Source organism: Delphinus delphis, chromosome 18 (assembly GCF_949987515.2).
Source record: "Delphinus delphis chromosome 18, mDelDel1.2, whole genome shotgun sequence".
Lineage (NCBI taxonomy): Eukaryota > Metazoa > Chordata > Mammalia > Artiodactyla > Delphinidae > Delphinus > Delphinus delphis.
In genome coordinates this window covers 64,053,208-64,079,128 of record NC_082700.1, presented here as the reverse complement: position 1 = coordinate 64,079,128, position 25,921 = coordinate 64,053,208, and the positions used below count along the sequence as shown (strand labels likewise).

Sequence of the window (25,921 nt, the reverse complement as noted above, 5' to 3'; positions counted from 1 at the left end):
TTCATGAAGGACCTTCTCTCAGCTCCTGGAGTGGGGAAGCTCTGTGCACCAAGCACTGTTCTGAACCCTGATCCCGATTATCTCTAATCCTCACAACAAGCTGCACAGTAAGTACTGGCCCCATTTCACAGATGAGGAAACTGAGACTAAGTGAGGTTACATCGTTGGTCTGAGGACTGTCAGCTTTTAAACAGAAGATCTGGAATCTGAACCAAGCTCACGGCAGTTCATAGCCTTCTGCTCTTTCACATCATGCTATCCAAGAGGTGACTGAAAAGTATATTTGAAATGAAGGCAATACTAAAATAATTCAAGACCTGAAGGCCTCTATACCTAGATAAGGAAGTATCAATAAACTTATTATTCTATGACTGTCAAGGCAATCTGAAAGTGTCCGAGTTGGCAGGAATGTGGTAAATATGAAATAAAAGTACAAGCTGTGGGCACCCAAGAGGGGTTTGTAAATTCAAGCGATCTATGTGAGAAAATATTAAACTAGAATTTATCACTGTGATACCTTTAAATATGTATCGCCTGAAAGTTTTTAAGAGCCTTCAAGTGGCTGAAGATAATATGCAGACAAATGTGACATACTATATTACTTGTGTTATGGTAACAGAATATTTTTATTGTCGATTTATATAATGTACTATGTGCAGAGCACCTATATAAATATCAACTCAAAAATGGAAGTTAAATACTCAGATACCTTCCTTCTTACATGTCACATTTTATGGATGTGATTCTGCCAAAAACTAGCTGAGCTTATAATTAATAGCTAATTTATTTTCAAAATCACTCTAACATTTATAGAATGCTTGTTACATCTCTAGCAATCAGGTGCTTTAAAATCATTACTGCATTTCATCCTCAAAACAACCTCATGAGGTTGACAGTATTATTATCGCCACTTTACAGATGAAGAAACAGGCTTGTAAGGTTCAGACAATCAACCGAAATCACACACCTGGTCAACAGAGACCCTGAGACCCAATCCCTGAGCCTTCTGACTCCTGGGCCTTGGAGTTGATGTCATCAGCCTGAATCGATGTTGCCAAATGTGATTACATCTTACCTCTCTATTTTGTTACAGAAAAGTTTTCAGCTCAATGAACTTTAATGTTTACTTCAACTAGATATAGTATCATGAATTTATATTATTATTAACATATGTAATTACGTTAACTAGACCTAGTATAATACATCTATGTTGTTATTAACATATGTAATACAAGAAATGTTGCTTTTTTTGTTTGTTTTCCTCAGGATTTGTGGGAAGTGGGAGGTAAGGAGATCTGTAAGGAGAAACCTTTATTATATTTATATGTACCTACTGTACGTATGTATGGATGTAGAGAAAAGGGCTATAAGAGTAACAATAGCTACCATTTACTAAAAACCTGGCATATTTGCATTTTATAGGCACTGCCTGTAGCCTTTACAGTAATCCCACACCTCCTCCATTTAATAAGAGAGGAAACAGACATATACCTGGAGTTACCACCCAAGACTGTTTCTCTCCAAAGGCCAAGGCTTTTCTACTGCTTGTGCAGTCTCTGTATCTACAGGCCAAAATAATTCCAGAATGCCACTATTCTCTGTGACTGTCTTATGCCCATCCACTGACACAGGGATTCCAGAAGGAGATAAGCAGAGGATCTCATTACTCATTAAGTGGTTCCCAGGTGTCGTAAAGACCTTGCTGAGCCTTTGCTAATCAGAGTCATAGACAACATTTCAGAGCAGCAGCAAAACCTCTTGGAAACCCTCTGACCCAAGGCCCTCATTTTGCTGCAGAAACGTCAGAGGCCCAGGCAGGAAACAAGACGTGTCCAAAGTGACAGCAGGCAAGTGACGAAGCCGGGGCCAGGACTCCGCTCTCCACTCCTTCTCCGCCCTGGGCCTCCCTTCCTGCCAAGGAGGGAATGGGCACGAGGGCCCCAACTCTATGTCCCGATCACGCAGCACAACGGGAGATCAGTCGTGCTTATAAACCTCACGTCACGTACAGAAGAATCGCTGTGCAGCCCAATCCCGCAGGGGCCCCTTCCCACCAGGGTCTGTGCCGCAGGGACACCCGAGGGTGGGTGAAGCCCCAGGACACGGCCCGAGTTACTGGTCCCATCACCCCACGGGGTGCCCCAGCTGCCGGGGAAAACGCTAAATGGCAGCCCCTATCTCAACACCTGCTTTCCTCCAGAGATGCTCAAATGCTGGGGGGAAAGACAGGGCTGAGCGTCACCAGGGGCAAGGTCGTGAAAGAAACACCCACACACTGGCCTAGGTCTCTGGAGTATGATCTGGGAATCGGGAGCTGGACGTGATTAAAGGTAAAGCGGAAATGTCTGAGATCTGCTTATTCCACATTCAACCTTACCTTCATCCATCACGCTCTGTTTAAAAAGCTCCTTCTTTTAAATTTCTTCATCTGAGAGGCAGCATGACACTGTGGAAAAGCATGGAGTCTAGAGTCATGCAGGGACAGACTGAACGTGAGGTGCAAATGCTGGGGACAGCTGTTTCATCTCTCCAAGCCTCAGTTTTACCAACTATAGAATGAGGGTGGTGACAGCGAGGACACTCACAAAACGTTAATAACCCATATACTCTTCATGTGCGCGTGAGCGTCTGTGAGCGACAGAAAAATGATTCGCACGTGGACTCTGAATAAATGAGAGCTACCGTTCTCACTGTTACACGTGTGCTTTCCCCCTTCTTTTCTTCCACAATATATATACCACTTAACAAAAACCTAGCTCATTACTGCTAACTTGATGTCATTTCCGCAAATGCACAATCTCCCATTAACAATAACCTGGGAGAAAGAAATAGAAGCCCATTAAACGAGCAAGCAATTCTGTTCTGTCCACATCAACTGATGCAATCTATGATGTTCAAGCCATTGTTCAAGCAGAATTACTCCTTCCTCACAAGGCGGGTTTGGAGCCCTCAACACCTCGCCCTTGAAAGCCTGTCCCAGCCTTTTCCTCGCAGCATAAAAGGGCAGTCAGACGTCCAGAATGCACTGAACAGACCCCGGGGGAGCCCTTTAATGCTATTATTCACTGATTTTTATCATCCAAGAGAGTAACATCGTATTTATCAGTATTTACATTTTTCTTTCTTTTTGCCAAATTACATTCTATCAGATAAGTTCAGTTTTCATCATTCATTCACTAAGTTCATTTAAATCCCAACAGAGTTAAATGTTTTCAGGTGCCATTTTCTGTGAAACTCAATGCCATTTGTGAAAACAACCTTTCCCCCAGTGAAACAATGCAATAATAAGAAGAAATTTTAAAGCGTTCCGCTTTCCTTAAATAATAAAACACAAGTCAAAAATGGAGAGAGAAACCTACAGACTGAAAGGGAAGGAGGAGGCATCAACAAAGCGCAGAGGGCAGACCTTACACGTGGAGCCTGATTCAAACCACCAGCGAATGAGATTTCTCAGTGAGATGATTAACAACATGTAAACACGGACTCGAAGGTTGACGATATTCAGGAATTTTGGTTACTTTTCAGGTGCAATAACGTGGCGACTTTTTCCCAGAGGCTTTCCTATCTTTTAGAGAAAACTAGTGAAATGTTTACAGATGAACTAATCTGAGGTCTAGGATCTGCTTCAGAATAATCTGGGGTGGGAGTGGGGCCGGCAGTGGGCAGGGATAGAGATACAGCAAGACTGGCCACGAGCCGATCCTGGCTGAAGCTGGGGGTGGGTTCATGAGTATTCATTACACTGTGCTCTCTAGTTTTTACAAATTTTTGTAATTGCCCATTAAAAAGAGAAGTTAAAAGTGAATAAAACTTCACAAAGTGAAACAACTCCCTCCCCCAAAAAAAGACATTCTATGATTGTTGGTATCACATCAGGATTCAAACAGTGACACATGTGTGTGCATATTCACTCAGAAGACGAAAGTATTAAACAACATGAAAAGGTCTTTCAAAATTTGAAAGAAACTTTTAACAAACCTTGTAGTTTAAACCAACGCTCTCATTATTTGAAATTCGAATATATGCAACTCAAAAGTCATGACTCACCTTTTTCAAAGCACAAGCCTTTATTACTTTTTCATATCGTTCTTTTTCATATTTCTTCCCAAATAGAATATTACTCCTCAGAGTTCCTGAAAACACCCAGGGCTGCTGAGAAACATACGCGATCCTCCCGTGCACGCTGACCAGCCCCTGGCTCGGGGGCAGCTCCCCCAGCACAGCACTCAACAGTGACGACTGAAACAGATGGCAACACACACGCGTGAACAGGCAGCACTGAGGACGGACACGCCCCGCAGAACAACTGTCCCCACCCTGGGCGCTTGATAAACGATAGAACCCTTTCCTTTAGAATAACGAAAAAATAAGATTCTAAACCCTTTCATTCAGAATCTTACTCTGAAGGAATAGGATTGGGTACAGTATTCTAAACCCTTTCGTTTATAATAGGATTAAGGCAGTCAGGACAAAAAAAAAAAAGGAAGAATAACACCATTGGTCAAGGTAAACTAATGGTTGATAAGGATTATTAATAAAGTGCTATATTCAGCAAAGACTAATTAAGAATGTTTAACATTCTTAACTAGCAGAGCAGCCCAGCAGGACGTGTATTTCATGTATCTGATGTATAATGCAGCTGTTCTTGCATCCAGGTATCCTTTACTTGACAAATACTTGCTCTTAAAAGCAAGTGTGTGAAGTGTGTGAAGAATATATCCAAAATTATTAAAAGAACTCTGAAGTGAGTTGTGTCCAAAGAGCAAAAGTCCGTCATAAAGGAAGTCATCCCCCTCTTGTGTACACATCCCCCTCTTGTGTACACATCCCCCTCTTGTGTACACATCCCACGTTTAGATTTCTGTATTTTGTTGTACAGAACACAGGAGACCAAGTGCACGTGCACATGTCCTTCAAATCTTTAACAACACACAGGGGTGGCGCGTCTGTGTCCACAGCATCACAGCGCTCACCACACTGGGCTGAAATGATCTGCCTGCGTATCTGTCTCGCCCCAGAACCTGGCTGCCTCTGGAGGGCAGAGGCGTCTGCGGCTTGCTCACGTCTGTATCTTCAGCTCCAGCACATGGCTGCACACTCACTACACGTGCACTGACGGGACCACGTCAAGTCACATGAGGAAATGCTCAGAGCTTCCCGGAAGAGCCATTACAGCCTCCAGACCTCCTGGAGGGCCCACTGTGACAGAAAGAAGTCCCCACGGTCTCAGTCTGTCCTGAACAGCTGTCACATAAACCATTTCCTTCACTGAGACGTCCGAAGTCCCGACAAGCAGTTCCCAACTGTGTAACAGGAAGCACCAGGAAGGAAAACACAACGTGCTTACTAGCTCATTAAAATAATGTACTTAATAGAATATTCAGTATGAGGTTTTTAATCATTTGTAAGGTTTCATTATGACCCTTGGTTTTAACTGTCTATTTCATTAATCTCCACAAGGTGGCAGCATAAGCGCATACATGCCTGGCCCTTTACTAATAAATAATTTGAAATCTCCACTAATCGCTCCATTTTCATTTGATAAAGAATGAATCTCAGTAACGCTCAGCACGCAAAGGGGCATTTTGTAGGATAAAGTCACTCTTGGTAAATTAACTCTTACAAATAACGGTCAAAGCTCTAATTTCACGAGAGCTCTAATTGAACACCAACAGCAACAAAAAATGGGGAATAAAGAAATTAATTATGGGGACTTCCCTGGTGGCGTAGTGGTTAAGAATCCGCCTGCCAATGCAGGGGACCCAACAAAGCCAAATATAAATTAATAAATTAATTTTAAAAATCTATTAAAAAATTAATGATGATATCATGGGTCAGAGTGATAAAGCCTCATATTTATACATGTTTCATGCATTACCTGTCCTGGTTAAACGGGGGCAATAAAGTACTTCTACTGTAAGAAAAACAAAAAACATGAAGACACCTGCAACAGCACACAGTCCAACGCGAGGGAGAAGGACAAAGTACTCATCGTGCCAATCACAGGTAGTATTCCTGAGAGACGTAAGAGTGTATGCATGTGTTAAGAAAACTGTCAGTAACTGCTAATGTTTAAAAAGAAAAAAAGAGTGGTTACACTTGATTAGTAAAATGCCCAAAAGATCGAAAGGCAGAGTCTGCATCATCTTCAAAATGAAAAATTTTGCTGGAAAGAACTAAACTAATTATAAAACATTCAAATACTAAAAAAAAATGACAATTATTTTTCATCACCAAAAAAACTAGCCCCAGATTTTATAGGTATTACAAATCTATCAATAAGAGGCTAGATTTTAATACATGAGAAACATTTTTTAAGCTTCTCCATTCCTTTCTTCCTGTCTGACACCTATTAGGGTTCCCATTTTACTACCTTTCACTCAGTTACGACAACAAAACAACGAGCCACATACAAACAACAGCTTCGCGTTGCAGCCCTTCACAGTCTGTCAGGGCCAGACACTGAGTTCCCTCCCTGTTCAGGCTTCAGGATCGGGCACTGCTCCGCCGTGACCAGAAGGGGGCAGCACTCGACAGCGCAGGGGTACCGGGGACTGTCTCCTGATTATACAGGCTCTGGGGGCACTGACTCAACAAGGACGGTCTGAGGGCTGATCATCTGATCATCAGCTGAGCCCCACTCTGTAACAGAGACCGTTTGAAATCCCTGCCCCGTGGAGATTTGGAGGCTCTCACAGGACCATTTATTTTAAAGCTTCAAGACTGAGACCAAGTCCCATCATTTCATGAATGAGACCTGGGTCCCCGAAAACCTCCCCCACCTGCCCACCTGGCTGTATAGCGGAGCAGGTTACAGAGCTCATGTCTATCTCCTGCCTCCCAACCCAGCATGGCCTTCATTCAGAAGCAGCTTCTCCCCAAAACCTCCAATGTCTGTGCCCCTCCCCCTCCGAGGGCTCTCTCACCCATGACCTAAGTCGACAGGTCCTAATTACTAACGACCCCAGCGTGGAGCAGAATCCTTCCACAGGCAAGGCCAGGACAACAGAATAGGGTGTTCTGTAGCATAATGCAAGTTGCACAGAAGTCTGAGAACATGTTACTAAGTTCTTGAAAGAAGAACAAAGGAGCTCATTTTAAAATGCTACATAGTTTGGTACAAAAGAAATTTGGTAATGGGTCATTCAAAGTACGTGTTAGCATTCACAGAGTCGCCTTTATAATGGAACTTTAATGGTGCTTTCCATAAATGTGCATATGATGAGAAATACCACGCTGGAGGAAAATCCGTGTGCACAGAGGACCATGAAACCAGGGGGCAGGGGGCGCGTTTCGGTCGTCGGTAAAGGGGCTGCACAGGGTGTGCGATACTGACAACTTCTTGAGAGCAGACCCTGTGTGTTTTCTGTTTGCCTGCACATCATAAATAAACCAAGTGTTGGAAAATCACCAGTTCTCCCTGTCAGCTTGCCACACAGTGCAACCCTCCAACTGGGAATCACGGGTGCTCACTACGTCCTCCTGCTGTCGCCTCCCCGTCCCTGCTGCCACCAAAGTAGCCAGAACCATCTAGAAGCTTAGGATGCGGAGCCTCCACCCTGCCCGACAGCAAAGATCTGTATGAAGATCCACGCTTCACTCCATATGTAATAAGATGACCTGAGAATTCAAGGCAAAAAACGTACACTGATTCCCCAAAGCCTCTGGTCTGTAACAACTGTTTATGTACCTGTTAGTTAACCCATTCCATACTGCAGCATTTTGTCTGTCCAATCCTATAAAGTCTAACATTACAAACGTATGTACTTGAAGTTCAAAATGTGCTAATAATTTGAAAGCTCTCCTGAAAATGAGATAGAGAGCAACATGTCAAACGTCTTAGGCTGATTTTATACTTAATCTCCAGTAGTTGCAAACCTATTCCTGATTTTGAGAATTTTTATAACATACTTCCAGTAAATGAGCAAATCACACTTTACAACATGAGTAAAGTCTGAAAATTCTCTGAAAAATCTATGTCTTCAGTTGTCTGTTAGCAGTCAAGATCTTAGAATGAAGAATTTGTTACCTCATCCCAAAAGGTAGTGAAATCTTGCACGTCCACTACGGTTTTACCATCTGATGGCAGCTGAGGGTTGCACTGGGATATCTCATCAAGTAACGGAAAAGTCTACAGAAAAGGAAAAACAGATTGTTTAAACTGCAGGAACAAAACGCAAACAAAAATAATCGCTTTCCTGGAATTTGCAAGAAAAAACTTTATACAGCTTAGATATCATTTTGCCAACTATATTTAAAATGTTGGTTCACATCAGAACATACTAAATAATATATAGAATAATATATACTATTATTATAGCATATAGTATATACAATCATACAGTATACATAGTATACATGTATAGATTATTATATATAATATATATTACATATGTTTGTGTGTGTGTGTATGTGTGTGTATATATATATATAAATATAAATAAAATAAAGACTTCCAGGCCATGAGAAAAGTTGTAACTTTCTCAACAAGGATACTGGTTTACTAGATCCTCCTTAAGGAGAAAATACGGCTGCAAACTCCAACACATGTAAAACCTGGACATTTTTATTGTTTTACTTTTGTGTCACTAACAACAAACAGGGGAGCTGGAGTTGGTAGGAACTGATTCCATAAATATTTCCTGAATCCCACCATATCCCAAGCACCATGTGACATACTAGGAACACAGAGAGGAAGGTCATTCCCAGGCCTTCAGGAATCAGGTGGCACAGGACAGGCTGGGGACACAAGACAAATGGCAGAGACTCAACGAAAACCCTGGCTCTGCCTGTTGTGAGTCGTGACCTTTTCCTGGGCACTTAAGTATACTCTGGTCTTCTCACGCACGTTAACTCAATATCACTGCTTGTCATTAACTATCACTCAAATCATTGCTCTAAAAATGAAATGCTCTTATTAAGTTTCTATCTCTTAAAAAATAGTTTACAAGCATCTATTCACAATCAGTTGTCTCTCCTTAGTCAGTGCCCTCTCTCCTCGACAGCAGGAATGGCCGCATCTCCCACTTATTATTTTCATACCACTTAGGAGCTATTCAATGCAATTCAGCTGAACAGACCAAGTCCTGTGAACCACTACTGAACTAACATAATCATATATAGGAAAACTCCCTCTTGCCCTGCAAATGCTGGACATAATTCAACAAGAAAAGCTACAGTCGTAGAGAAATACCACCCTCGCTGCCCACTCCCCGCCCCCCAAGAACTGTGAATGTGTGGCAAAGACTGCTGGCTGTCCCCCAAATCTGCTCTCGTTCTTCTGAGGTAACAAACCCCAGATTTCAGCTGGCACCTGGCAGCCTGGAAGGAGGCCCTCTCTCTCCAGCCTCCCGAGCAGATAGGTGTAGCCATGTGACTACATCCAGGCCAGTGGAAAGGGACAATGTCCAGGACCTTCATCCACCCCACAGCCTAGGCCTTGGAGGTTACCAGCTGGGTCAAGGCCACATGCAGAGGAGTAACAAGAGAGAAGGAGTCTGGGTCCCTAACACCCTGGAGGATCATACTAACCACGGAACTTGTGATGGGGTGAACTGTATCCCCACAGAAAAGCTATGTTGAAGTCCTAACCACAGTTACCTCAAAACGTGACTTTATTTGGAAATTGGTTGTTGCAGATGTAATCCATTAAGGTGAGATCACACTGGAGTAGGGTGGGCCTGATACTGAGCAGGACCCTGCAGGGCTGCTGGGCTCAAAAGCCTTTCTGAGTCGCACATTTCTTTGATTACAGGAAATAGGCTTCGTTCAGCCTCCACGACCTTCCCTGAGTTCCAACAGGCAGGTTCAAGCTGTTGTTAATTAGGGGAGGGAGGGGATGGGAGACAAGGAGAAACAGTCAAGAGAAACAATAGTACAGCCTTGCGGGCAGGGTCCTGGTTCCCCATCCAGGGATACACAGAGAGATATCTTTTAGATGTTTTGCAGACACTGAAACCCACACGAGGTGGGACAAGTTAACGGTTAAGCACATAGACCCCAGACCAGTTGGAACCAGAAGGTCGATGATGTTGACTCCCGCTTACCTCCCCACCACCCAATCAGAAGACTGCCCACCAGCTGACCACGCCCTCTTTGAACCATTAATATAAAACTTCTCACTACCCCCTCCAGGTTGGGACACACAGTTTTGAGGGCATTAGCCCACTGTGGCCCCCTTTGCCTGGCAACGGAATAAAGCTATTCTTTTCTACTTCACCCAAAACTCTGTCTCCGAGATTTAATTCCGTGTCGGGATACAGAGGCCGGAGTCGGCTGCCGGCCCTGAATCCAATATCATTGGTGGCCTTATGAGAGATGCAGAGACAGACACACAGACAGAAAACCACCACACGACGATGGAGACAGAGGTTGGAGTGATGGCAGCTACAAGCCGGAACGCCAAGGTGTGCCTGCAACCGCCAGAAGCTAACAGAGGCAAGGAAGGATTCCCCCATCGACTAAAAAAATATATTCACAATCTAAAAGTTGACAGTGCTGTTTTATTCTGCAGTATTCTTAGGACTTCAAGCCCAGCAGGCAGCATCTCAAGTAACTACGAGAAAACTGCTCCAAGGAGGCGAGGCGGAGCTAGGATATACAGGAGTTTTCCAACAAAGGGCAAGTAGTAGGAACAAAAGATTACTGTTAATTAAAGAAAACCAGATATCCCAAGTTAAGGAATTTAGTGTTTTTCTATGTATGGGAAGACGCAAGAGTCTGGGCTCACCGAAATCATTCCCTTGACATGCACCTCAGCTATCTGGGGCCAGTATCCTGTGTTTTCACATCCTGAGTCTCCTCGGGGCTCCCACAGGGAGTGGCTGTAGTCTGATGGCCGCTAGATGGCAGGTATTCTTTCCCTTCCTGAGTTTCCTCAGGGCTCACCAGCTCATTCGGGAGCGCTGCAGTCGCTGATGAGTGTGACATCCTTGTTGACTGATACGGCAGGCAATATTCCATTTCTCACCCCTTGCAGGATTCAGAGAGATCTTGAACCTCCTGACATCTTGATTTCAGACTTCTAGCTTCCAGAACTGTGAAACAATAAATTTCTGTGGTTTGGGCTTCCCTGGTGGCGCGGTGGTTGAGAGTCCGCCTGCCGATGCAGGGGACGCGGGTTCGTGCCCCGGTCTGGGAAGATCCCACATGCTGCGGAGCGGCTGGGCCCGTGAGCCACGGCCGCTGAGCCTGCGCGTCCGGAGCCTGTGCTCCGCAACGGGAGAGGCCAAAACAGTGAGAGGCCCACGTACCGCAAAAAAAAAAAAAAAATTTAAAAATAATAATAAAAAAAAAGAAACCGGGCTTTGGGCATAATCCTAGTTCTGTCATTTACAAGCTATGTGAGGATGGGTGAGCTATTTCACCTGTTACAAGAGCCTGTTTCAGATAAGTCATGAATAGTCCTCCCTCTCTTGACTCAATTCCCTCCCTTTTCCCTCGACCCTCCTATATACATACAGTGCCTCAGCCCAAACTGGGTTGAGAAGTTGATTTGCGAACTAAGTTCCTGCTTCTCCATTCTTTGGCCATTGAATGAAGCTTGTGCTGTTCCAGACTCATCAACAGTTTAATTATTGGTTGTGGGAATCCGACTGGAAAAAGAACCGCCCCGCCAAGATAAGGGTTCTTAGCCTGGGCTAGGACCCCGGCATGAGTCCAGGCGACCAATTCGGTGACAAGTACAGCAGTTACCTACACAAGGAACAGAGGCTCCGGAACAAGACCGCCTGGTTTGGGATCCTGCACCACCACTCACTTGCTGTGTGATGGTAGGCAGCTTACTCAACCTCTCTGCTTCAGTGACTTCAGGTGTAAAAGAAGAGGTAATAGCACCTTTCCTTCCAGCAGGAAAACTGGAAATGGGTGCCTACCAAAATCAATGAGAAGCCTTCACCTTCCCATTTCCACCCACATACATTTTGAAAATGCACAAACAGAAGGTGTTTGGAGAGTTCCATGCCCTGCCTGAAGTTAAGGAGACATGTGTCTACTTTGTTGTTATTTACTTTAACTACACCCATACACCTTCTTCTAGGCCCCTCTTGCCTTAAGGGCCATCAAATAGCCAAGAGAGGTAGCTACACACACTGAATACACCACAATCAAAATCAGCATAGGAGCTCCCATCCCCTGGGGATCCCCTAGACCATCCCATAGAAAAAGAAAACGTCAGAATTTGCGGGAAAGATGAATGGGTTAAGGTCCAGAAACAAAAGATCTAATAATCACCCAAGTGTGATTAAAGCCCCAAGGTTTGGACTTCCCTGGTGGCACAGTGGTTAAGAATCCGCCTGCCAATGCAGGGGACACGGGCTCGAGCCCTGGTCCGGGAAGATCCCACATGCCGTGGAGCAACTAAGCCCGTGCGCCACAACTACTGAGCCTGTGCCCTAGAGCCCACATGCTGCAACTACTGAGCCCGAGTGCTACAACTACTGAAGCCCACATGCCTAGAGCCTGTGCTCCGCAAAAAGAGAAGCCAGAACAAAGAGTAGCCCCCGCTCGCCGCAACTAGAGAGAAAAACCCGTGCACAGCAATGAAGACCTAACGCAGCTAAAAAAAAAAAAAAAATCCACCTTCCAATACAGGGGACAAGGGTTCGATCCCTGGTCGCTGAACTAAGATCCCACATGCCACGGGACAACTAAGCCTGTGTGTTGCAACTACTGAGCCCACGCGCTCTGGAGCCCACAAACCACAACTAGAGAGAAGCCCACGCGTTGCAACGAAAGATCCCGTGTGCCACAGCTAAGACCCAATGCAGCCAAATAAATAACCAAAAAAAAAAAAAAAAGCCCCAAGTTTCAGGCCCATCTTGTTAGTAGTCCCAGCTACCAGATGGAAAACTTTAGTTAAGAGCTTCACCTCTCTGAGCCGTTTTTTATCTGTGTGTTTCCTCCCAGTTTAAGGAACCTTCAGTGGTTTCAGGACCAAATGATTCCTAGGCAGGACCACCTGCATCAAGACCATGCACTGCTTCTCCAAAGGCTAAAGATATGGACCCCATATCTTTATATGGACCATATGGACCATATGGACCATGCAGGCTTCAGGGACCCCATCCCCAGCGTGGTCCTCAAAGGTGGAAGTGGAAATATTCGAAATAGGGAAAGGAGCTGGTCAAATACACACTCCAGTAGTGGCTGTGTGTCCCAATCAAAACGTCTTCAAGAATAAAATAAATATTAAATAAAAAATAAGTGTTTTTTAATCCTTAAATAAAAAAGAAGTGTTTTTCACCAACACGAAATTTGCTATGATTAGGTACCAGGACATACAGTGAAAGACACACACGGAGAGAGGGAGGCAGAGAGAGACGTGGTCATAGACACAAGGACAGAGGGAGCCCGGTGCAGTTGGAACGCGCCGTCACATAAGATATATGGGAAGAGGTGGTGATATTACTGGAAGTCGGCAGCGGTCCAGGGCGCTAACTAGATACAGGAGGTTGTTAATAAGCTGATTGCTTTGGGGTAAAAAGGCTACAGCTTTAGTTCAAAACTGCGAATTCCTGAGCGGCATGGGGGAAGCCGGCTAACGGTGGGGTGCAGGGACTGCAGTCCCTCCTCCAGCTGGGTGGTGACGCCCCCGGGGCAGCCTCGGGTCTCAGCCTCCCCGCCTCCTGCTCTCTGGCATTGCAGGTTGGCGGGGCGACTAGCGGCAAGGGAGGCAGACCCTGTGCCCCAGCCACCAGGTCGCCGGGTCTCCCTCCCCGGGCCTGCTCCCGCCCTGCCCGCGCGCCCAGGCGCAAAGGGGAACACGCCGCCGGCGTGGGGAGGCTCCAGCGGCGGCGGAAAGCGCTCCCTCTGCCCAACACTCTGCCCCCCTAAAGGGCGCCGGCGGCGTCCGGCAGAGGCCCGCGTTAGCGGGATGTCGCAGCTCAGGCGGGGCGCTCACCAGAACAGGCGGGAGCAGAGGTTCGCGTCCTGCAGCGGGCTGGGCGGCACCTCCGGGTACGCCGGCAGCATCTTGCCGGCGCTGGCGGGGAGTCTGGAGCCCCGGGCGCCTCCGCTCCGTAAGAACCTGGAGTGGAGCACCCGCGGCCGCTCCGTCCGCGTCTACCCCCAGCCACGCCGCCTTCCGGGAACGCCTAGTGTCGGGGGCGGGGAGGGGAGGAGCGCTCTCTACGCGCAGCTGTTAGAGGCCTGGGAGGCGAAGCCAGCGCGCAAGGTGCAGGGCTGCCGGACGAAGGGGGGCCGAGCGGACGCTGCCAGGAGCCACAGGCAGGTGTGAGGCAAGGCCGCAGGCGCAGTTGATGGAGGCGGGTAGGCGGGCTAAACAGCACACCGGGTCCAGCGCGCAGGCACCCACTTACTAGTACCTGGCTGCAAACTCTGCCAAAAGTGCTTGCTCTGAGCCCACGCACCCCAGAAGGTGGAGAGAGGAGGCTCAGGCTCTGCCCACCTTTGCTACTCAAAAATGTCCCCTGGGGGGCTTCCCTGGTGGCGCAGTGGTTGAGAGTCCGCCTGCCGATGCAGGGGACACGGGTTCGTGCCCTGGTCCGGGAAGATCCCACATGCCGCGGAGCGGCTGGGCCCGTGAGCCATGGCTGCTGAGCCTGCGCGTCCAGAGCCTGTGCTCCGCAACGGGAGAGGCCACAGCAGCGAGAGGCCCGCGTACCGCAAAAAAAAAAAAAAAAAAAAAAAGTCATTATAGACACATATATGTACAAATTTATTTATGTACACATGTTTATCAGAGCAGTGCTTATTACAATATAATAGAATTTATAAACATTCTACGTTCAGCAATAGCAGAATGATTAAATAAGTCATTTTTAAACAAGTGTTTTTTGAACATCCATCAGACAACCTTCTAAACTGGGGATCAATGGTAAAAAAGGCATGTAAGTTTTATCTCCTCAAGAGGAAATAAAAGAGAGTAGTTGGAGACGGCCAGCAAACCCCGATTTAAATTGCACAGTCAAGAAACTTGAGCTGAAATGGGAAACCAAGAAGGAGACAGCCTTGTCCAAATCTGGGAGAAAAAAAGATCCCCAAAAAGTGAAAACAAAAAATCCATGGCATTGGATAAGATAACTTGGGTGAGTGTAGATTTTTTTAAAGGGAAGAGAGACCTGTTGCATCTGGAAGAGAGGGGAGGTCACTAAGCAAACTGCCACCCCCGAGACTGGGGAGGCCCCCCCAGTGAAGAGAGGAAATGGAGGCTTCCCAGAGCAAAACCACCAGGGGGACCTGTGCCTGGGGAGGAAAACCAGAATTATAACTGACTATCGCTGCAGGCTCAGTGTGACAATGAGAGTTAGAAACTACAGGGGGACCCAGTCATGCGAGGACTCACAACACAGTGAGATTTTCCTCCAGGAGCTCCAGCAGGATCCTACAGAAAATACCAGAGAAAAATCCCTCAGCCTTCCTGCTGGGGGTGGGGGGAAAGTAGCCAATTTGAAATAGACCCCAAGACTCCAAGGCTTGCCCTTGGTGGAAACTAGTTAACCAGAGTCTAACCTGCTGGGGTGTTAACTGAGCCTAACTGACCTGGGGGAAGAGAAATACCCAGCTCCAGCTGTCTCTAGCCATCCTGTCCCACATAAGGGAAGGGGTGGGGGGAGAAAAAAATGAGAAACACTTGTGAAGTTCATGGTCCAGAGGCAGAAGCTCACTGGGGGATTGAGACTTAATCGTGGGAACTGCTTGCCCTCACACCTCACCACCTCATTACTAAGGCCTTGTTACAGCAGTTCCTTTAACCCAGGACATTGTGTCTGCATATCCAAAAAAAGTTACAAGGCACACCAAAAGCCAAAAACAAAATTTTTTTTGAAGAGACAGAGCATGCATCAGAACCAGATGTGCCAGGGATGTTGGAATGATCAGACCAGGAATTTAAATGCAACTATGATTAATACACCAAGGGCTCTAATGGATAAAGTAGACAGCATGCAAAAACAGATGAGCAGTGTAAGCAGAGAGATGGAAATCCTCAGAAAGAACCAAAAAGAAACGCTAGAGATAAAAAGCACTGTAACCGAAATGAAGAATGCCTCTGATGGGCTTATTAGCAGACTGGCCACAGCTGAGGGAGGAGTTGCTGAGCTAGAGGATCTATCAACAGAATCCACAAAAGCCAAAAGGCAAAGAGAACGAAGGCTAGAAAAACCAGAATATCCAGGACTGAGGAACAAATACAAAAGATTCCACATCTGCTTACTGAGAATTCCAGAAGGAGAAGCAAGAGAGAAAGGGACAAAAGAAACGTTTAAAACAATAATGACTCAAAATTTCCCCCAATTAATGTCAAACACCAAACCACAGGTCCAGGAAGCTCAGAGAACACCAAGCAGAATTAATGTCAAAAAAAAAAAAACCCAACTCCTACAACTAGGTATACTATTTTCAAATTAAAGAAAAACACTTTGGCTATAGAGGAATAAAGATAAGAATTACATCCAACTTCTCTTCAGAAATCATGCAAACAAGAAGAGAGTGGAGTGAAAAATTTTAAGTGTTGAGAGAAAAAAAATCACCAACCTAGAATTCTGTACCTTGTGAAATGATCTTTCAAAACCGAAGGAGAAATATTTTTTTCAGACAAACAAAAACTGAGGGACTTTGTTGCCGGTGGACTTGCTTTGCAAAAAATGTTAAAAGCTGGGATTCCCTGGTGGCGCAGTGGTTGAGAGTCCGCCTGCCGATGCAGGGGACACGGGTTCGTGCCCCGGTCTGGGAGGATCTCACATGCTGCGGAGCGGCTGGGCCCGTGAGCCATGGCCGCTGAGCCTGTGCGTCCGGAGCCTGTGCTCCGCAACGGGAGAGGCCACAGCAGTGAGAGGCCCGCGTACCGCAAAAAAAAAAAAAAAAAAAGTTAAAAGCAGTTCTTCACTGAGAAGGAAAATAATGTCAGAAACAAAGACCTACATAAAGTAAGGAAGAGCATCAAAGAAGGACGAAGGGAATAGTTCTGCAAGAGGAACAGATAAAACGGTATTGAAAGGGGCTTCCCTGTTGGCGCAGTGGTAGAAAATCCGCCTGCCGATGCAGGGCACACGGGTTCGTGCCCCGGTCCGGGAAGATCCCACATGCCGCGGAGTGGGTGGGCCCGTGAGCCATAGCCGCTGAGCCTGTGCGTCCGGAGCCTGTGCTCCGCAATCGGAGAGGCCACAGAAGTGAGAGGCCCACGTATCGCAAAAAAACAAGACAAACAAACAAACAAAAAACGGTATTGAAAGCTTTGAACAGTGGCCAGAATGGAAGAACTTACAAAAGCTGTATCCTGAGAGTGCAGTGACGAAAGCAACAGAGAAGTTGTGAGGATTTTAGCAAAGAGGCTATTAGACTCTGCCTGCCACTCCCATCCCTTCATTTCTCTTTCATGGCAACCACATGTCGTATGTCACCTCACCTGTGGACTGAGGATCAGCCAGCTCCCTAACTTGTGCACTGAACCCTGTTTACTGCGCTGGTTAATACTTTTATTGACTCAACTGTAGGTTCTTTCTGGATTCCTAACCTTTGACTACGCCTGAGCTTTGGTAGCTAAGGATATTCTTCTTCTTTTACTTTGCAGTGGGTTTTGCTGGGTTCTGCCTGCTGATGGCATTTAACTACTGACCACTGTCTACTACACAGAGGAACCAAGATAAGGTGGCAGCTTTGGATGAGAAGCTATTGGGAAAGAGCAGCTGGCCTTTGACCCAAATCTAGTAGTTTAGGTCAGAAAGCCTGAGGTGCAAGCTCTTCAGAATGAGCTGATCTGTAAGGATACATGTAACGCCATGTCATGTGTCCACGCAAAGCTCAGAATCAAACTATGTAGTATAGCTTGCCCGTATCCTGTCAGAGATGCCACTCTCTCTAAATTGAGACCAGAGTTTCCACACCTTTCACCAACTAGTGTGTATGTATGTGTCATTTATCATTTTTCAATAGTCAGTCAACTTAAGTCTTTACTCGTTAATCAAGATTGCCAGGCAGGCTATTTCTAGCACACGTCTGTGTGTCCTATAGGACTGCAGCCTTTACTCTGCTGCCCTCAAACCGCTTTTCTTATTTCAGATTTAGACTTTCATCCAGCCGCTATCAAGCATTGCCATCCATCTCTGCCTGTCAGTCAACTGGTTCAGTTTCCATAAAACAACCAAGTCTGCCTTATAATGGCACTTGTTTGTAGGTCCATGTTGGTGTTTTATTACATTTTCCTGCATTCTTTAAAATTAGTGAATAGAAGATGGAAAAATTAATATGCTAATAGTAATAATGCAATTCCTGCAAAGATGGAGAGAGTATGAAGTAGAACAAAGGAGGTAACTCTTCCATCTGGTTCGGATGCATATTGGAAGTCAACTCACTGACTATATGCTTAATTTTGAAGGAAAGGGATTTTTTTGAATCTATGGAAGCTTTATTCATAACTGCCAAACCCTGGAAGTAACCAAAACGTCCTTCAGTAGGTGAATGGATAAATAAACTGGTTCATCCAGACAGTGGGGTATTATTCAGCACTAAAAAGAAATGAGCTACCAAGACATGAAACAACATGAAGGAAACTTAAATGCTTGTAACTAAGTGAAAGAAGCCAGTCTGAAAAGGCTACATACTTTATGATTCTAAGTATATGACAGAAAGGCAAAACTATGGAGTCAATAAAAAGAGCAGTGGCTGCCAGAGGGTGGAGGTGGGAGTGAGGGATGAACTGGTGGAGCACAGAGGATTTTAGGACAATGAAAATACTCTGTATGATACCATAATGATGGAAATGTCATTATATATTTGTCCAAAACCATAGAATGCACAATACCAAGAGTGAACCCTAACGTAAGCTATGGACTCCGGGGGACTTCCCTGGTGGTCCAGTGGTAAAGAATCCACCTTGCAATGCAGGGGACAAGGGTTCGATCACTGGTTGGGGACCTAAGATCCCGCATGCCGTGGGGCAACTAAGCCCGCACGCCACTACCACTGAGCTCGCGCGCCTCAACGAAGGAGTCCATGTGCCGCAAACTGCAGAGCCCGTGCACCCTTGAGTCCACGTGCCACAACTAGAGAGAAGCCCGCATGCCACAACAAGAACGCACGCACCACAAGGAAGTATCCCACGTGCTGCAACTAAGACCTGATGCAGCCAATAAATAAATAAAATATATTTTTAAAAAACCTGTGGATTTCAGGTGACTATGATGTGTCAGTGTAGATTCATCAATTGTAGCAAAAATATCACTCTGGTGGAGGAATGTTGGTAGTGGGGAGGCTATGGAGTGCGGGGACAGGGCAGATATGGGAAATCTCTGTACTTGCCACTACAAAAAAAGAGAGAGAAAAAAGAAAAATCTATGAAATACTAATAAGATATCGATGAAGATTATATATGCAAAAGGTGAAGTGTTATAATAGAGGACATAAAGAGATTTTTTTTTAAGTTAGAGACTGAGATTCATATTAATAAATTGTCCCATGGATCCCTTAGAGAATTTCACAGGCTTATACATCATCCGATAGAGATACAGCTTTCTCCAACTCAATCAGGAAAATTAGAAGGCCAGACTTAGCCTATCTCCTGTCAATTTTTAAAAAGTAATGTATAACACACTACCAAAGTGATCATCATTAACCTCCTTTCCATCCCTTGCAAATTACCATCAGCAGGTCCATTTTTTTCTTCATTAAACTTTTTTTCTGTTTATTAAATGGGACTTCAGTTGAACTAAGAGAAATAGAATTTGAGGTAAGAAATACATTTATAAAATTAATTTGCATTGCATTATATTAATGTTAAATCTCTGTTTTGGATAATCATAGATATATGACATTCAGGGGTTCAAAAGCTGAAATGCTCTTCCCGAACATAAAGAACTCTAGAATTCTTTTTTGTTTTCTGAAAAGGGACTTCCCTTCACTCCATCTAGACAGTCTATTTTCAACTGCACTCTCAGGGAAGCTATGGGTATAAAATTAGCAAATTGAATCTAAATGAAACGTATGTTTCCTACCCTCACAGAGCTTACAACTTATACTGTGTGTGCAATTCCCATCCTTCGGGTCACACCTTTGAGTGAAGGCTTCTATTGTAATATGAACAACAGAAAGGAAGTCCACTATGTTTCAGTATTAAAACAAAACATATTGACTTTTTTGATGGGCATTTTTCTAAAATGTGTTGCTGATATCCCTCCATTCTTAGAGTGGGCAGAATATGATGACAAACATTATTAATTATTTGGTATCATTATCAGCAAGTAGTGTGCCATTTGGTACAATACCCTTAGGGCCTAATGAAACACAGGTGTAGGGGTTTATGATTTACTTACATACATTTAATAGCAACCATTTATCTTTTAAAACTTTCATGTCCGTTTTTTATATATTTTTCTTCTCTTTCCTTTTCTAATAGTATTTTACTTTTTACTATTTTTAAACTGGCTTGTTAAGTAAGATTTAATAGGCTTTAAAGTAAGCATCTGAGGGTCTCTGCTAGGAATAATAATGATGAGTTTGGACACACAATTTTGGCAACTTAGATGCCTCTTGGTCTCAGTTGTCTTCTGTGAGACTGAAATTGCCCGAAGAATGACAGATGGAGAAGTGAATGTTATCAGAAGGTGTTTTGGCTTGCTAATGGCTTTATAAGTGTTCCTAAATGATTAGTAAATTTCCCTTCTTCTTTTAATATGAAATATTTCAAGAACGCTAAAAATACGCCCAATTTTATTTTTCAAATGTACATATATCCAAAACAGATTATATAAAGTGTTGAGGGCTTCTCTGGTGGCGCAGTGGTTGGGAGTCCGCCTGCTGATGCAGGGGACGCGGGTTCGCGCCCCGGTCCGGGAAGATCCCACATGCTGCAGAGCGGCTGGGCCCGTGAGCCATGGCCGCTGAGCCTGCGCGTCCGGAGCCTGTGCTCCGCAACGGGAGAGGCCACAGCAGTGAGGGGCCCGCGTGTGGACATTTTCCTAGAGTTATTTACGAATTTTCATTAAAGAAATAAGATGTATAGGAACAAACCAAAAAGAGAGAGAGGGACAGAGAAACCAAAGGTGGAGCCCTGAAGCCCTCCAACATTTACAGGTAGAGACCCACCCAAGGAGACTGAGGTGGGAGAAAATATGCCGTCACAGACGTGCAGGAAAAGCTGGAACCTATGCTTCTGAAGACAGAAGAGTAAAAATCTGATTAGGCAAAGTGGAGATTTTTGACTTAGAAAAAGCAGCATTTTAAAGACAGAGAGAGAGAGAAACCCTATAAAACTGTTTTGAGCAGAAAACAGTGTGTGAAGGTGTGGAGATAGCGGTTATAACAACTCCTGTGAGAAATTTTGCTGTGAGGAGGAACAGAAAAGAAGTAGAAAAAGAAATAATTGCAGGAGTACAACCCTTGAGAAGGCACTCCTCCACGCTGTAGACTGTTCTATAGCCAGTGTTTAATAACATGGGCGAGAGTTGCCAGTGCCTGCCCATACGCCCTGGCCCCTTCCATTTCACACCAGCCTGATGTCCTGCAACTCTGTCCTTCAGAATGTGGCTTTGAGGTGTTGCAGATGTAATTAAGGTGAGGTCACTAGGGCGGGTCTTAATCCAGCTGGTATGATTGGTGTCCTTATGAAAAGGGGACGTTTGGACACAGGGAGAACACCAGCGGAAGCTGCAGGCAGACATGGTGGTCCTGTGTCTCCAAGCCAAGGAACACCAGAGATTGCCAACACATCACCAGAAACGAGGAGAGAGGCAGGGAACAGACGGTCCTCACAGCCCCCAGAGGCAGCCACCCCTTCCCACACCTTGATTTTGGAGTTCTGGCCTCCAGAACTGTGAGAGAATGAATTTCCGTTGTTTAAGCCACCCAAGTTTAAACCTGCCGCGTGTGCTCCCGAGAACAGCCTCCACACAGGTCTGTCCCACCCTTATGCCACCCCCATCTTTATCCCCTCGACCACCAGAACGAGCCTCCCAAAAGGCAAATCCCATCAGGGTTCACCCCCCTCAGGACGCTTTATCCGTCTTTGATGCAGTCCTCCTCCATCCCCATGCCTGGTCATTTTCTGTGAGCGCTCTCCCCCCTCGCCCCCTCCCAGGTCCACTGAGACACAGGCCACTGCCCGAGGGCCTCCTGCCCTTGCTGTGCACGTGGCTCCTTCTTCCTGGTCTCACATTCACTCCCCTCCCTGCAGGAAGCCCAGGCTAACCTGCCTTCATCTCCCCCAGACGGATGGGGCCATTCCTCTTCTCTGTGCCCATCACAGCCTCTTCTAACCCCATTAGAGCCAGGTTTTATTGCGTTGCGTTACTTCCTTCTTTTTTTTTTTTTTTTTTTTTGCGGTACGCGGGCCTCTCACTGTTGTGGTTGAGAGTCCGCCTGCCGATGCAGGGGACACGGTTTCGTGCCCCGGTCCGGGAAGATCCCACATGCCGTGGAGCGGCTGGGCCCGTGAGCCATGGCCGCTGAGCCTGCACGTCCAGAGCCTGTGCTCCGCAACGGGAGAGGCCGCAACAGTGACAGGCACGCATACCGCAAAAATAAATAAATAAGTAAATAAAAAATAAACAGAAACAAAAGAAAACAAAAAAAACTTCACATTGCAACAGAACTCAAAGCTACAAAGAATAGATTGCTTATTGAAGATGTGGGCAGGAAGGGCGAGGAACAAAGTGGGCGAAGATACTAAAAAGGTATAAACGTCCAGTTATAAAGGAAGTCATGGGGACGTAATGTGCAGCACGGTGACGATAGTTAATACACTGTATTATATATTTGGAAGTTGCTAAGAGTAGATCTTAAAAGTGATGATGGATGTTAGCTAGACTTACTGTGGTGATCACGTTGCAGTGTATCCAACTTTCAAATATCATGATGCACACCTGAAACTGATATGTTATATGTCAATTATACCTCAACTAAAAATATTTTGTCAAGGGAGTGAGAACCCTATTTATTACCTTAGTTTCATTTTACCTTTACTGATAAGTGTCACACTCTATTTTAATATTTAGTCTAAAGGAGTTGATGATGTGATTTTTTTTTTAGTCTTTAATTTTTTGTCTCTTGGTTCTTGGATGTGTTTGCTGTGGTTAACACTTGGTGTTTTAAAAAGAGAGACAGAACATAACGTTATGAGCTCCTTCCTGGAGGGCCGCGGGCTTTTACTGTTTTTCTCCCAGGCCTAGTGCCTGGCCTGCCCCCAGCAGGTGCTGACCAGAGGCTGGATTTTAACCCCTCAGGGAAAGACTCTGGTGTGGCGTTTGAGAGGCTGGGGAAGGACTCCTTTAGGACTGAAGACTGTGTGCATAGGAGGAAACGGGGGTGACTGTGACCCCGTCCCGAGGGCGCGGGGACAGGCACCACCACCTGAGTCCTGCCTCCTCTCTGCTTCATCTCGAGACTCTCTCTCTCCAGCCTGAGCTGCAACGCGCCTTAATCCCTTTCAGCTCCTGGAACTCACCGAACCCACTTTGTTCTGGGCCTTTGCACCCGTCTCTCCCCTGCCTGGAGTCCCCTCTCCTCTTTACTGACCGACTCTTCCTCTTCTTCAGGTCACAAGTGACACACGCTCTGCCCAGCAGGACGCCTCCTCCTCCGTGAGGTGAGGCCCCCTTCCCTGCCCTCGCCCTCCTGACTCTCCCGTGTCCGCTCCTTTCTCATCTCCTTCCTCCTTCAGCCCAGAAGAGCAGAACCTATGTCTCCTCCATGGACCCCAGCACCTGTCTCGGAGCCTGGCGCACAGTAGGGCTCAGTACTTGCTGGGTGACTCTGAAAGCACACAGGCTGTAGGTGAAGAACTTTCCAAGTCCCGGATGTGTCCACTTGCTTCTCTTTGCTCCTTGGACTAAGAACTTAGCGGCTAATAAACCCCAGGCAGGAGGTGGGTATCAGAAGAAGAGACAAGTGTATGATTTAAATAGAAGATAGTTGGAGAGAGAGGAAAAGAACTTGCTAGTTCAGGAAATGCATGGCCAACAGCCAGTTGCTGTGATTCGCACACAGCCTGTCCTGTCGTGTATGAAGAGGGCTCCCAGGATGAACGTGCCGTGGAGACTTTCCCTAAGGGCTCACTCTGGCTGATTCTCTGATATGCCGAGGCTCTGCGGACGAGGCTGGAAATGGAAACTGAACTTGGAGGGAAACACACGTTGTGTCTCTTTGTATAAATGGTTGTCATTTTCTACCCCAGGTAAGCCAGTTTAATAGTGGCATCACACAAATTATAGTGTACAAATCTCTCATCCACTCCCAGGTTAGGAAGGACCTGGGTATCATTGAATCCCATCCCTCGACCTCTGCAGGAATTCCCTCTGCAGAATCTGATGATTCCCAACTTTCCGTTCCCCACTGCACTAACTTAAAGGCAGCCAGTCCCATATTTGGAGACTTCTGATCGTTACAAAATCCCCTGTAGCCCAGGGCCTTGGATGAAGTTGTGATTTATTGAATTAGATAATAAGGGGAACCTATAGATTAAAAGAGATTTAAGAGACATATCAGTCAATGCAACGGCGAATACAGGGGTCTTATATGGAGACTGACTTAACAAACCCACTGTAAAAGTTTTTAAATTATGAGGAATATGAAGTAAAGACATTTTTTTAAATAACTAACTAAATAATGAGGAAATGAGGGCTACTCAAAACATTGCTTGGCTATTCGATGGTGTGATGGAAATACTCTAAATTGGGAGAGGTGGCAACGATGTTTATGTGACTATGCTTTTTGTTTAATAGGTTTGATTTGCTCCATATTTCTTTTTTTCTTTTTTTAAAATATTTATTGATTTATTTGGCTGCACTGGGTCTTAGTTGCGGCATGTGGGATCTCCATTGCAGCATGTGGGATCTCCATTGCAGCATGTGGGATCTTTAGTTGTGGCATGTGGGATCTAGTTCCCCGACCTCGGATTGGGCCCCCTGCATTGGGAGCACGGAGTCTTAGCCACTGGGCCACCAGGGAAGTCCCATGACTATGCCTTTTTTTTTTTGGCTGCGTTGGGTCTTCGTTGTTGCGAGCTGGCTTTCTCTAGTTGCGGTGAGCGGGGGCTACTCTTTGTTGCAGTGCACGGGCTTCTCATTGCAGTGGCTTCTCTTGTTGTGGAGCACGGGCTCTAGGCGTATGGGCTTCAGTAGTTGCAGCATGCGGGCTCAGTAGTTGTGGCTCGCGGGCTCTAGAGCACAGGCTCAGTATTTGTGGCGCTCGGGCTTAGTTGCTCCGCGGCATGTGGGATCTTCCCGGACTAGGGATCGAACCCGTGTCCCTGCACTGGCAGGCGGATTCTTAACCACTGCACAACGAGGAAAGCCCCCAGACTATGCTTTTTAAAGCCCACGTTTCTTCAGATATAGATTGAAATATTTGTGGGTAAAATAATTTTGATATCTGACACTTGCTTCAAAATAACTCAGCAGAGATAGGAGTAGGGGTGAGGAGTAGAGTGGGTATAGAAAAAACAAAAGTTGTCATGTGTTGATAATCGTTGAAGAATAGAAGATGAGAACATGGGGGTTGATTATACTATTTTCTCTACTTTTATATATTATTTCCATTATAAATTTTTTACAAGTACATGTTTTTTTCAAATGCTTACTTTTCCACTGACATATTTTTAAGGCACCAATCAAAACCTATTCCTTTTTTGTCTGTTGCAAATATATTTTCATTTGCCTCCTAAACTATATGATTTTTAACTCCTTCCTCTATCTCATGAGGAGGGCACTTGTTTGTTTTGTCATATTTACTTGTAGTGATTTTTAAATTTTTATTGAAATGCATATTCTATATATGAGTCAATAGTTCCTCATCACATTGTGATAAAATGCAGGTGCCCCCTACTTTGACAAACAAACCCCACCATAATCAAACTCCATCCTACATGTCAGACAAACTCTTCCAAAGTACAGAAGAGAGGAAACACTTCTATACTTTTTTTTTTTTTTTGCCACACGGCGGCATGTGGGATCTTTGTTCCCCAACAAGGGAT

At 45.4% G+C, this 25,921-nt stretch overlaps 1 protein-coding gene across 1 annotated transcript in view; it reads right to left on the bottom strand.

The window, feature by feature from the left end:
• The window catches only part of LOC132413627 (ATP-binding cassette sub-family C member 4-like), a 166,363-nt gene that overhangs the window by 118,585 nt on the left and 21,857 nt on the right, over nucleotides 1-25,921 (bottom strand). Inside the window, exons 2-4 of the mRNA XM_059995698.1 lie at nucleotides 13,901-14,093; nucleotides 8,030-8,131; nucleotides 4,048-4,239 (exon numbers count right to left, since the gene is read on the bottom strand). Of these exons, the coding sequence (XP_059851681.1) occupies nucleotides 4,048-4,239; nucleotides 8,030-8,131; nucleotides 13,901-14,093 (487 nt within the window). The remainder of the gene's footprint in view (nucleotides 1-4,047; nucleotides 4,240-8,029; nucleotides 8,132-13,900; nucleotides 14,094-25,921) is intronic.